This window comes from Hipposideros armiger, unplaced genomic scaffold (genome assembly GCF_001890085.2).
Source record: "Hipposideros armiger isolate ML-2016 unplaced genomic scaffold, ASM189008v1 scaffold_92, whole genome shotgun sequence".
Classification (NCBI taxonomy): Eukaryota; Metazoa; Chordata; class Mammalia; order Chiroptera; family Hipposideridae; genus Hipposideros; species Hipposideros armiger.
Window position 1 is genome coordinate 4,444,391 of NW_017731442.1, and position 13,816 is coordinate 4,458,206.

Consider the following 13,816-nt stretch of genomic DNA (forward strand, 5'->3'; position numbering starts at 1 on the left):
GGCCGGCCGTCATTCTCTACATTTTTGAGTAGGACAATACAACTATACTTCCCCAATGAGTATAAATATAAAGTAACACACAGGAAATAAGTTTAAGAAACTTATAAATTAATATACATGTTAATTTATAAGTCTCCTTATACTATTTTGATAGCTTAGGAAGACAGATTAGGTTGAACTATATGAAACTGCTGATATTCACCCATTTTTGACCCCCACAAATGGCAAGTTCACATGGTTCAATCTAACAGAATTATTTTTAGAAATGAATTAAAGTTTAAACTTTATTATTTCAGGAACTCCTTCCCCTCACTAATTTCTTATGCGAGAAATCCTCCTTAGTTCAAGGCCATACACAGCATACTTGTGCAGTAAGGAGAGTGGGTGACATTATAGGATACCAACCTATCCTCATCTAAGCTCTCACCACTTGGTCCTTGTTGCCCCACTGACAGCTTACCACTTCTACACCAAAGCACACACAATGTTTTGAAAAGAATCTTCATCTAGAATTTGAGAGCCTATTCAATACCCCATGATGCTAAATGCATGCGATTTTAAAATCTCAATATACAAGAATGCCCCTTCAATTTTAAAATACTATGAAACATTCAACTGGATTCATGGGCATTTCAAAGGAAACATTACAAAATTATTTTTTATTGCTCTTCCCCACAGTTACAGTACCTGGCCAGCTCATCTAAGATTTTATTCCTCATGTCATCGTTGCAGCAAGTATTCTGATCAATAACATCAACAGTCAGCGGGGGCCATTTGTTCTGCTGAAGTGAAGCATAACTATTCTGGGCCTGAAATTCTCCAATCCACGAGATAATGCTTAACCAATCATGGCGAGCTGTGAGGTATCTCCAGAGGGCTTTGGGAGAACATGATCTGTATTCTACATTAAGAACAAAATACACTTTAAAATAGCAATGAATTATGATCACTGACACAAAACTCAACACTCATTAACTGAGTAAATATGACGATCTGAACAAATGTTTATATAACATGAATTATTCAGGCCCTCTGCTTCTTTTACTATTTCTCTCTTTTATGTTGCTGTTCACTTTATAATCAATACTTCAGCTGGAGGAAGAGCTAAATGTTGCTTGTTGCTACTATAGTGGTTAAAGGAAACTTGGAAATTAACTGTGTTTCATTTATCTTTTCAGCCCTCTTTTTCCCTTTTCTTTTTCTAAATATAAATACAAATTTTGGCTGTAATAGTAAACATGAATTTGACATCCTATGAATTACCTGTGTTTACCACTGATAGTTATTACCCAGCGCCCCAATGTAATACAGATCCTCTGTTTACACAAGAAGCAGCTCCAAGACTATTTGGAAAAATAAAGAATGTCATTTTGAAGCGGGGAAGAGAACCTAGGCTTGAAATCTCAATTCACTGAATCATATGACTTTTCTCTTTCACTATCACTTTATAAATCCCTTACATAAACCTTGAGATAAGAAAGTGGTCTTAATGACTTGCATATTAAAGCAACTATTTTTCTGCCTAAAAGAACTCTAAAATAAAGACACTGAAATATACCAATGACTAATTTAATACTCATTCAGTATGTTCAAATTTCAGGCTGTCTCACACTTGCCTTCTGGATTTATCCTGGGGAGAAGGATGGATTCTTGGGTTAGTTGATTCCACCACTGAGCCCAATTTAACGCAATTCTATGGTTCTGCTTGTTAAATGTATCTTTTTTATCGTATTTCAGGAATGAGTCCAAAACAGATTTATGCTTGAAAAAATCGTGTTCTTTTATCCAATACCTAAAACAGTGATATAAAAAAATTTTTTTAATTGTGGAGGAAAAAGCATCATTCCTTTTCATCTGCTCAAAAACTTCTACCCTTTTGGGGAACACATACTTTAACGCTCTTAATTTCGTATTTATTATCTTAAAAATATGTATCTGATTATGCACATATTGAAATAACAGGAAATTCCTGAGTCACTTATGGATGATACAAGTTTTATCTGCATAGGGAATGTAAACTCAGTTCTACAGAAGACATCTGTGCTCATTAACAATTAATTACAAACTAAACAAAGTCGACAATATTCTTCCCATATTATCAAAAGGGAGCTAATGAGACTACCTGGACAAGGACTGGATCTGCATATTTTCTTGCAAATGTTCTGAATAAAACTTCTCAACTTGATGCACGAAGTCTATAGTTCTTTTCTCTTTTTCAGAAAAGTAATTTTTTTCTTTTAAAATTTTAACCTTGAATAAGAATTAAATGAAAGCAGTGATCTCACAAAAATCAAGTACATTTGCAAGACAAATGTCATGAAAATAAATGCCATTTAAGAATCGTATTTTGAATTTTTGAGGTAATGTATATATTCACACAAATTCTCCTTTACCACAAATGTAAAACAATCCTTTAAAGAGACAATGGAGTTGTCGTATTTTACTAACTAGACATTTGTAGAATGTTAAAATAATTTATTTTGAAGCTTCACACCAAGGTTTACTAGAAAATGTAAACCACATAATCTCACCTTTACTTACCAAAAAGTCTCGTATATTTTTATCAGTTGTATAGAAGCATATCTTGAGCAACTGGTCTTTTACATCAAAGCCCTATAATAAACACAGAGAACAAAAAAAATTTACGTTTTGTAATGGAGCTTTTTTGAATATAAATATATGTTGGAAACAAAAGTACCCTATTATAGACATGTACAGATTTCCACAGCTTTCCTGCTCTTGTGAACATTTACTTTTCTATTTATCATACATATTTACTGCCTATCCCTAAAGTCCTGAAGCATTTTGCCAGAACAAAGGTAGCACATGGAACAATTTAACATAATGCCAGGTTACTATTGTACCAAAACTACAGGTATCTGCTATGATGATTCACTTGAAAACAAAAGTCAGTGCAAATAACAACCCGCATATAGTATCTCTCCTCTGGACTTCCAGAAAGTTACCACAGGCAAGACCTTAGCCGTGAAGATCAGAGCCAGACCTCAGCTTAGTCCAGGAGCCCTACCTCTAGGACTTCCCCTTCTCAAGTGAAGTAAAACCATGGAGCACGAAGCAAAGGTATCAGCCATTAGAAAGTTCAAATGGAGGTATCAGGGGTCACATGAACAATACAGAATGTCCCCAAAATAAGGTCCTGTGCATGCTTGGTCATGTGTGAAGCCTTCTATGAGAAACACTGTCTCCTTCTAGCCAAAGTGTCAAGTCTAACAGAGAGCAAATGATGGAAACTCCAATCAAAAATCTCTTCAAGGAAGTTCTTAGTACCGAAAAACATTTCTTAGTGTTATTGTTATTATTTCCTAGCAAAAGCTACACAAATTTCTTAGTTGGTGATACAATTATGAATACAAATCAACTCTTATATTGCAGAAATTGCATTAAATACATAGAGATCTTCTCTTTGGGGACTTTAGAATCAGACAAACGGATTACGTTACTCACCATATTCTTTAAAAGTTCAGAGGCTTCCTTTACATTGTTCTTCTTCAAATTGTCAAAGACTAAATCTAGGCCTATTCTAATCAGCTCCTCGAGTCTTTGAGCAGAATGACTATTAATCCTGAAGAAAGTCTGTGCCTCTGGTATTTTGTTGTTTAAAATGGCATTGGCAATAATTTCCTAGGAAAAGGGAAGAAAAAGTTCCTTTTTATTTCCTTATTATGATTATTAATATGGGACTTACACATTTATTGAGAACCTACTACGGAACTTTTATTGGAAATCTACTACTAGACTTGGGGCTTTGCACAGGGGATATGAAGTGGACTGAAACACAGACCCTGCTCTCCAGGAGCTTTTAGACTAGTGGAAGACACACAAATAAAGTGCAGATTATTAAACTGAATAAGGGAGAGGATACAGGTATACCTGGGTGCTAGAGAGGAAGGTCCAGAAGAGGAGCATATAAATAAGAGGGCTGACAAAAAAAGGTTTCCTAGAAGAGGTAAAAGTTTTAAAGACAAGTGTTACACACCTATATTAAGAAAAGAGGACAAGTGCTCTAAAAAAAGGGAATATTATATGCAAAGGCATAAAGGCAAGAAACAGCATCAAGTCTTCAGGGAACTCCAAATCACTCAATATAACTGAAGGAAAAGCTGGGGAGAGTATCAGATGTGACGTGAAAGAAAAGCAGAGGTTCCACTGTGAAGGACATAGTGTGTGAAAGAGAGATTTTATCCTGAAACTTACGTGGAGCCACTAGAGGATCTCAAAAGCAAGCGGTGATATAATCAGATATACCTATTTTAGGGAGAATATTCAGGCAGCTTTGTGGAGAATAGACTGAAAGGGATTCAAGCTCAAGATAGTGAGACATTAGGTTACTGCAATAGTCCAAGTAAGAGGAAATCAAGCACAAACTGAAGACCTAAACCCAAGAGAGAATAGAAAGGAGGCATTCTTAACCTGGGGCTTTAGAGAGGTCTGTAAACCCCACTAAGTCACGGCAAAATAGTGTGAATGTGCACACATACACACATTAACATGTATGTTTTTGTAGACAGAGTCCACAGTTTTCATCAAAGTGGACTGTAACCTCCCACCAAATTAAAAATCAGTGATTTTGAGTAAAAAGAGCAGATGACCGTGGAGGTCTTGAAGGACATTAAAGGGAGGGGAAAATAGGAGGAGAAACCTCTAAAGAAAACTGGAAAAGAGAAGCCAAAAAAGGTAGAAGGAAAATCAAGTAATTTTTGGCCCGAGAATGAATAAGAGATACAGAAAATGTAGGCATGCCAGGTACTTCCCCGTGTCTCCACCCCAAGAACAGCAGTCCTGTGGACCTGGGAGCTTCCCACCTTACCACTTTCCCTCTCTATTGATTGTGATCATCTGAGTTAAGCTATTTTGGTCTTTGTCTTTCCAATGCCAATACTCTCCATGTGTGTGGAGGGATTCTTCCAGTTCCTAATCTAGCACAGTTTGGTTGTATTAACTTCTACTATAAAAAGAAAGGCAAACAGATGAGTACAGAAAATTGAACTGGCCAAGTCTTAACTAGAATCTGAGATAGGACTGAAATAGAATATTCTTCCAAGTGATAATGTCATACAATAAAAGTTTCCTAAGATCAAATCACCAGCAGCAATTTGATTTCTTCAAACATGAGGCAGAATATGTAAGTCCAAAGTGCCAGACCCTAGCCACTGAGGGAGGGTTGCTAAGGGAGTGACACTTCACATAGGTTTGGGATGGTGTTTGTCACTGGATCCAAGTGGGCAGATGTGGCATTAGAATGAGCCTGCCTGTATTCTGAATTAAATAAACAAAGCTTGTAGACATAAATTTAAAGTCAAGTCCAGAGATCCCCAAATCGATGAAACCTAAAACCCTTGCCAAAAGCTCTGAATCACAAGTATACAGAGTCTAAATTCTGTTTCTTGTATTGTTTTCTCAGATCCTCTGGCTCTGGTAAATAAAAAAGTGGATAATTACTCATATTTACCTCAACGCTGAGTTTCTCCCATATAGTGCTCTCCTTTACCTCTGGGACATTTTCATTTACATTATATTCACCTACAGCATCTGTTAGCTTCCAAGGAAACTTTATCATGAAGGTTCGAAGTTCATTAATGTAGCTGGTCAAAATGTTCACTCCTTTCTGTAGATGTTCATCTAGCTCTATGAAAAACATCAATGTACCAATTTCAAATATGTACAAATATATGTGTGTGTGTGTAGAGAGAGTACACCATAAGCTTTTATAAAGAATTCTAGAAAATGTCAAAATTCAAACTCAAGTGTTTCAAAATTTCAGACAAAAAAATCTGAGCTTTTTCCTATTTACAGGTAGCTTTGTGATTTAATAAACCCCTCTTCATAATGATTCTTCCTATCTGCCAGCTTTCCCAGCGTTAGAACCCATTTCACTCACTCAATTACACACTGATTTTACCCAATATTAGCAAATGGCACTCCAACTAGCTTATGCTCGGTCATAAAATAGGACCACTTATCTTCCTGTCCTGACACATGAATAGGACAATCGCACCCTTCTTTGCTGCTATTCTTACCTTCATTGTGAACAAAAAGCTCCTTTATTTGTTTGTTAAGGAAGGACAGTGTAAGATTAAGCAATTGTTCTGAGAAGTTTTTGCTTTGCGTTTCAGAATCACTTTCTCTAATTGCTGAGCAAAGTAAATCCAATGCTGGTGTCAGTTCTTCCACATCTGAGAAAGAACCAAGGAAATTAACATGAAGAACACTAGGATGCTTCCAATGAAATGAACATATCCAAAAATACCATGCTGCAATATTTTTAAACATAAAACAAGGACCAATGTCTTATTCGCAAAAAGCTCACAAAATATTTATGAAGTCTCATTACCTGCAAACTTTAGTGGTTCTATTTATTATTAGTCATTATTTACTGGTATTACTAGCAACTATCATTTTGCTGACCACCTACTGTATCTTAAGTATTGTATTTGGTGTTTTATAAATGCTATCTCATTTATTCCACAACCTGAAAGGCAGGTGATAGAGCTCGCTTTCTACAGATGAGAAAACTGAGGTTCAGAGAGAGGATAAATAATTGCCCAAGATAATTTGGAAAGTTAAGTGGCAGGGCCAAAATTTGAACTTAAATGCCTGTCTGATTCCAAAACCATTCTCTTAAACATGCAGATGAATGCAAAGAATGTGGGCCCTTGAATCCTGCATTTGCCAGCTGCAGGCCCTAATGAAGTGATCCTGTTTATCGCAGCATCAGCTCTAGAACTGTATCTGTGTAAGGATGATGGGAAATGTGGATTTTATCTTGGGAGAGCAGGTAAAACTATTCCCACGCTTCTGATTTCCAGACTCATACCCCTACCCTTCAGGGCAGAGCAGTGCAGGTGAGAGTGAAGTGACTAGAAATCTCAGACCACCAAAGAATAGAAGTGAGTAATGACCATATAATCGCTGATGGAGCCCGACTCATCACCACAAACTAGGCCTTTTTTTAAATAAATCTGAACAGAATAAAAAAAAAATGGAGCATAAAAAAGATTAGTAATTTAAGAGGGAGGAGACCAAACTCTGCACTCAAAACAAAAGAGCATGTTTTTTAAAACAAAAATATCTCATCTTCATTGTCAGCGAGAACACTACATCAATGGAAAAAGTAGGCTGTCATTTTCTTCACGTAACTGGTAAAACTTTTCTGAAGGACAATTTATCGAAGTATTAAGAGTATAAATTATATACCTCTGACTTGGAAATTCCACATCTAGAAATTTATCCCAAGTAACTGTACATATGTGAAATTATACATACCCAACATTTATAGCACACTGCAAATAATAGTAAAAATTGGAATCCATCTAAATGGCTAACAGAAGTTTGGTTGGGTAAATCATGGTACAGCTCATAGAATGAAATTCTGTGCCACCATATATCTGCAGGACATTTGGTCCTGTTCAAAACATCCATGGAGACATTTGGTCCATGCCGACTCACCTACCTCATGTGCCATGACCAGCTAGCTAGGCTACCGAGGCAAGAAGGGTTATTTATTGGCAATACAACCCCAACACAATTATTGGACTGATAAAACATGACAGAACTTTTTATGTATTAATCTTGTAAACCAAAAGTATAAATAAATGTGATGGTCTGTTTGAACCCAGGGATGTTCATGCTTGACAATTTGGCATGGACCAAACATGCTCATGGAAGTTTTCGACAGGACCAAATTTCAAGGGCCTTTGGGTGTGGACCAAATGTCTTGGTGGATGTTTTGGACATGACGAAATTTTGAGGAGCTTTTGGCACTGACCAAATGTCTCCGTGAACATTTTGGACAGGACCAAATGTCTATTAATCCCATAAATAATAAGTATACCTATTATTAACAAGATGTCTCTATATCTTTAAGTAAAAAAAAATTATAAGATTATAAACTTGGGGCCGGCCGAGTGGCACGATGGTTAAGAGCTGGCTTGGGACGCCAGAGGGCCCTGGTTCGGATCCCACATATGAGGGCCAGTGACACTGCCCTCTACAGCTAAGATGCTGAACAACAGCTCAACCTGGAGCTGGGCTGCCGTTGAGTCGCCGGCGACGGCATAGGCTGCAGCCCCTGTGGCAGTGGGTTGCCATGAGATACCATGTGTAGCCAGCAGCCAGCTTGAGCAGCCAGCAGCCGCTGTGCGCGGCCGTCCAGAAGCCGGCAACTAATCTGCCTCACCCGGGAAGAGCGCAATGATGGTGCCAACTTGGGCCAGTGAAGCAACGTCCTCCACAACTAGACTGAAGGACAAAAGGACAGCAACTTGTCTGTTCCCCTTCCCCCAATTCCCCAGCGCTGTTCCCATCTCCCAATTCCCCAATTAAAAAAAAAAATCTAAAAAAAAAAAAAATTATAAACTTGTATGTAGAAAGAAAAATATGTTTTATTACCCTGTGCTTCTGAGGAGAGGATCTGTATGACTACCTGGTCCAAGGATAAAAGCTAGCTTTCCTGTTTATTAAAAAAGCCAAAATCTTGAAAAGTGTTGGTAATGTATAATAGCAGAAGAGTCACGCTGAAAATTCTTGTAAGTCCCAATCCATAACTCTGCCAGCTGCACTGTCACTATACATCTCAGACAGTTGCAAGGGTAGGCAATTTTGCAAATGAATTTTATTCTCTTTTGAATCAGAATTTCTTGAATGAAAGATCATCTCTTCCTTGCATACTAAAAATATGAAGCACATTACAGGATATGAACAATAAACACCCCCCTTAGAAACAGAATATTTATAGATTCTCACAACTCTCAAGTTTCCACAAAGTATATAAAATCTCATGACTGAGTTTTTAGCAAGTAAATAAGTCATAGGAATTCACAACAATAATTGGAATAATCAAAAAGATAAAATAAGGGCTGGCCGAGTGGCTCAGTTGGTTAAGAGCTCGCTCAAGAGTGTGAGCTCTGAGCAACAGCAGTTCGATTCCCGGCCTGAGCTGAGCTGCTGCTGAGCTGCCAACAGGTGGCGGATGGCTCAGCTAAAAAAATAAAAAAAGATAAAATAAGTACAAATGTAGACATATTTATATTTATTCTACTTACTTCTTAAATATAAATGGGATGGAAAGTGATCAAACTGATCGGGTACACAAGATTTTGAGGATGGATTTAAAAGATTTTCCTTGCTCTTCAAAAAGAAATCTACTGTATCCAGCTGACGATTTTCTATCCCAGCCTGAAATGGGAGAAAATCAGAAAAAAATTACAATAGGAAAAAAATCAGAATACAGTTTTTAAAAACTACAGAACTTACTGTGCTAAGACTGAAGGAGGCACAAGCTATCTTGATCTTGCAGGAGTACCTGGGTTCTAGTGAGGATTCTGAAAATGACTAATTATGTAATCTGGGGCAAGTCTCTGTAACCTTTCTGATCATGAGTTTCTGCTTCAGTAGAAACAAGAGGTTAGATGAAAACCCTTCCAGCTCTTCTGTAATTCCAAAACCATTCAACACTAGGTACTTGTGGATCACCCTTACAAGTAAGTTATAGTCTGTTTGAATTAAAATGTTAAAGCAGTATGATATAGAGTTAACTGAAAGCATGCTAAAAACAGACTCCCATTTCTGACTAGGTATCTTGATTAAAAAAAAAAAATGAGTGTGTGTGTGTGTGTATCTTTAACTGCTCAGTTGAAGAGGAAAGAGAAAAATTCTCAGGGGATTAAAAACAAGGATGGGAAAGACAAATCCAGAAAAGTGAGCTCTAAAGCCAACTGCTGCCTGAAGTCATCTGCAGATCTCTGATGGACTAAAGCAGGGGTTGGAAAACTAAAGCTTACCAGTCCAATCCAGCCATTGCCTGGTTTTGTAAATGAAGCTCTATGGGAACACAGCCACACCCATCCATGCACTTACACACTGTCAGTGGCTAACAAAAGCACAAGTGATTATTTGTAACAGAAACACATGGCTTGCAAAGCCTAAAATATGTACTATGCTTTTATCGAAAAAGTATGCCACTCCTGGACTAAAGTACTGTGAGTAAAAATCACCTAAAGAGCTTGTTAAAATGTGGATTACTGAGCCCTGCCCCCAGAGTTTCTGATTTTGTAGGTCTGGAATGGGGCTTGATAATTTGCATTTCTAATAAATTCCCAGGTGATGGTGATGCTGCTGCTCTGGGTACAACACTGTAAAAACCAATGGACCAAAGTTCTGGGTGTTAACAGACTAGGCAGGTTGGGGTGAGATGTATTGGTGAAAGTTATATATGGAGGAAGAAAAGAGAATAAACCTAGAGTCCATGCAAAGTGACACTCTCTGAAGAAGGCTGAACTAGAAAAATTACTGCCCCCAAAGGAAGACCATCAACAAACTATGTCTTTGCTCTGGGTGGTAGAAGAAAAAATTGAATTACGTATGATTAAATAAAAGAATATTCTTGTTCTTAGGAGATATATGAGTATGCTCAAGTACTTAGAGTGAAGAGTTCTAAAGTTTGCAACTTTCAAATGGTTCAGCAAAAATTAAAAGTATACACACAATTAAAACAAACATAGCAAAATGTTAACAGTTGGTGAATGTAGGTGAAGGATAAATGGATGTTCACTTTACTGTTTTTTTTGCAATTTTTCTGTAAATTTGAAAAATTTGAAAATAGTACATTTAAAAACAATAACCAAATAGTACTTCTAAAAATAAAAAATATAAAAATTGAAATTATATAGTCAGTGGATGTATTTAATAAATTAGACATATCTGAAAACAGAATTAGTAAACTGGAAGAGAGAAATGAAGACATTATCCACAAAGTAACAAAGATCCATAGAGGTTAAGAGAAATTAAGGAAAGTATGGAAAGCCTACTTCTGATTCAGGTACCATTTTGACAACTGGAAAACACATTTAATTTTCAAGTACATGGAATATTTATGAAAACTGAGTACTTACTAGGCTAGAAACTGAATCACAACAAATTTTAAAGAATATCATATAGACCAATATATTCCCAATTGAGGACCATGACTCATTAGTGAGACATAATATCACAGTGAAACTGTAGAACACTAAGAACAAAAAGTTCACAAAAGCAGTGTGAAGGGAGAGAAAAAAAAAAGGACTACCCTCAAAGGAACAGCAGCTGACTTCTCAATGACAATGGAATCTAGAAGATAGTAGACAGTGATCATGAATGTGCTGAAGGAAAACAACTGCCTACCTAGAATTCCATACTTAACAAAAATATTGTTTAAAAACGACAGCAAAATAGACGTCATAAGGTAAAAACTGAATGTTCAGCAGCGGTCAGTTCCTCACTAAAGGAGATTTTTTTTAAATGATTCACTTCAGGCAGAGGGAAGACCTAAATATGAGAATGAAGAAAAAAGAAAATGTATAATGCCTATGTAAAAAGAAAGAATCCTAAATACATAATAATAATGATGTTTAATGTGGTTAAAAAACCCCACAATAACACAATTAGGGAAAGAGTAAATAAAGTTAAAGCATTTAATGGCTTTCTATTATCCAGGAGGGCAAAGTTGTTAACTTTGGATTTAATAATTTAAATATGCACATTATACATCCTAGGATATCCTTTAAAAGAACGTAAACTGAGTATTTAATATCCAAGCTAGTAAAGGGTACGGGAGCTTCTGGAGTGCTAATAAAGTTTTATTTCTTTACCTAGGTGATGGTTACAAGAATTTTTACTTTGCAATTATTTGTTAAACTGTATATATAGTCTATATACTTTTTAATGTGTTATATTTCATCATAAAATAAAATTGATTGATGTGGTTTATTACAGTAATAGACAATACGAGATGATTCATATAATTATCTCAATAGATTCTGAATAAGTAATCAATAAAATTCAATACCCATTCATGATAAAAACTCATAGCTAGGAAAAAAGAGAACTTAATCTTATAAAGGTTTTCTTAATACACACACATACACACACACACACACACACACACACACACACACAACTTAACAGTGAGATATTACAAGTATTCTTTTTTAAAATCAGGAGTAAGATAAGGATGCCCACTATAACTTCTTGTCTATTATACTAAAGGTTCCAGCAGCAAAATAAAGCAAGGGAAAAAAGTAAAAAGAATAAAGATTTGAAGAAACTAAATTGTATTATTTTGATGTTAAATGTAGATTATATAGAAATTTCAATTAAATCTAACAGGTAAAGTATTAGAATTAATAAGAGAATTTAGCAAATTTGCTAGATACAAAAATCAATATATAAAAGTTAAATGTATTTCTTTATACTGCTAATAAACACAATGTGAATTAAAAATATACCATTCATAATAGCAATATATATATAGTATTTAAACATATAAAATATACTATTTTAATATACAGTATTTAAATATAAATATATATGCACATATATTTAAATATACAGAGTATTTCAAAATATACACCAAAAATAAAACTAACAACAGATATCAAGCTCTTAATGTAAAAATGGGAAGAAATTGTATTTGTGGATAGGATGATTAAATATCCCAAAGGTCAATTCCTTCCAAATTGATATACAGATTTAATGAAATTCTAATAAAAATCCTAACAACTTTTCACGAAACTTCATAAGCTGATCCTAAAATATGAAACAGGGTTGAAAGAAAGAGAAGAAGAAAAACATCCTGAAAAATAATAAAATGAAGGATTTATAATTAAGACAGGATGGAATTGCCCCAGGGATAGACAAAGACCAACGGAACAGAATAGAGCCCAGAAACAAACTCATGCATATATGGAAACTTGACAAGACATTTCAGATCAGTGGTAAAAGAACTTTTGAAATAAAATGGTGCTTACACAAATGGTAAGCAATATAGGGGTGAGGGGATAGGTCCCCGCCTCACACTATACATAAATATAAGTTCCAAATGGAAAAGGACATGAAAGTCAATTTTAAAACTTAGGAAAAAATATAAAAACATCTTTATGACTTCAGAATAGAAGTCACAAGCTATAAAGGAAAAAACTGATTAATTAAACTACGTTAAAATTTAAAACTATATTAAAATTAGAGACACCATGAAAAAAAAAAAAAACAAGCCACCACAGATTGGAATATATTCACAACAGTTATAACAAATGATTGGTTTCTAGAATATATCGAACTCTACAAACCACTAAGAAAACGACAAACACGCCGAGAAAAATAGGCAAGAGACTTAAACACTTTACCAATGAAATCCAAATGTCATATATATATACGCATATATACATATGCATATATATACATATACACATACATATATAAATATATATATAAATATAAATATATATATATATATATATATGAAAAGATGTTCAACCTTAATCAGGGAAATGCAAATTAAAACCCATCATACTATCAGATTGGAAAAAATTTTTTAATTCTGGATATGCCAAGTATTGGCAAAGACATACAACAATGAGAACTCACATACATTGCTGGTGAGAGCATACACTGATAAAACAACTTTGGAAAACTACAGTATTATCTAATAAAGTTAAAGATGCACATGCCCTATGACCCAGCAATTACTATTGTAGTTGGTGGTCACATAGGGTGATACTGTAGTCACCAGAACCCGCAGCTGGGATCAACAACCTTGAGCCACATCCCCGGGCCAATAAACAATGAGCAGACAGAACCATAACGCAAAAGAAATTAAGTGGGCCCAGGGAAAGTTTCTAAAGTTGTGCACACACATTAGTTAAAAGAGCTGTCGTAGGACCAGCCAAGTGGCTCAGCTGGTTAAGAGCTCGCTTGGGAGCACCAGCTCTGAGCAGCAGGGCTGTGGTTCGGATCCCACATTGAGGGCCAGTGACACTGCCCT

At 35.6% G+C, this 13,816-nt stretch overlaps 1 protein-coding gene across 1 annotated transcript in view; it reads right to left on the reverse strand.

Moving 5' to 3' along the window:
• SPG11 (SPG11 vesicle trafficking associated, spatacsin) overlaps positions 1-13,816 on the reverse strand; it is a 73,326-nt gene that overhangs the window by 44,701 nt on the left and 14,809 nt on the right. Inside the window, exons 8-15 of the mRNA XM_019644872.1 lie at positions 9,063-9,195; positions 6,039-6,194; positions 5,471-5,646; positions 3,466-3,642; positions 2,542-2,613; positions 2,123-2,250; positions 1,617-1,792; positions 688-901 (exon numbers count right to left, since the gene is read on the reverse strand). Of these exons, the coding sequence (XP_019500417.1) occupies positions 688-901; positions 1,617-1,792; positions 2,123-2,250; positions 2,542-2,613; positions 3,466-3,642; positions 5,471-5,646; positions 6,039-6,194; positions 9,063-9,195 (1,232 nt within the window). The remainder of the gene's footprint in view (positions 1-687; positions 902-1,616; positions 1,793-2,122; positions 2,251-2,541; positions 2,614-3,465; positions 3,643-5,470; positions 5,647-6,038; positions 6,195-9,062; positions 9,196-13,816) is intronic.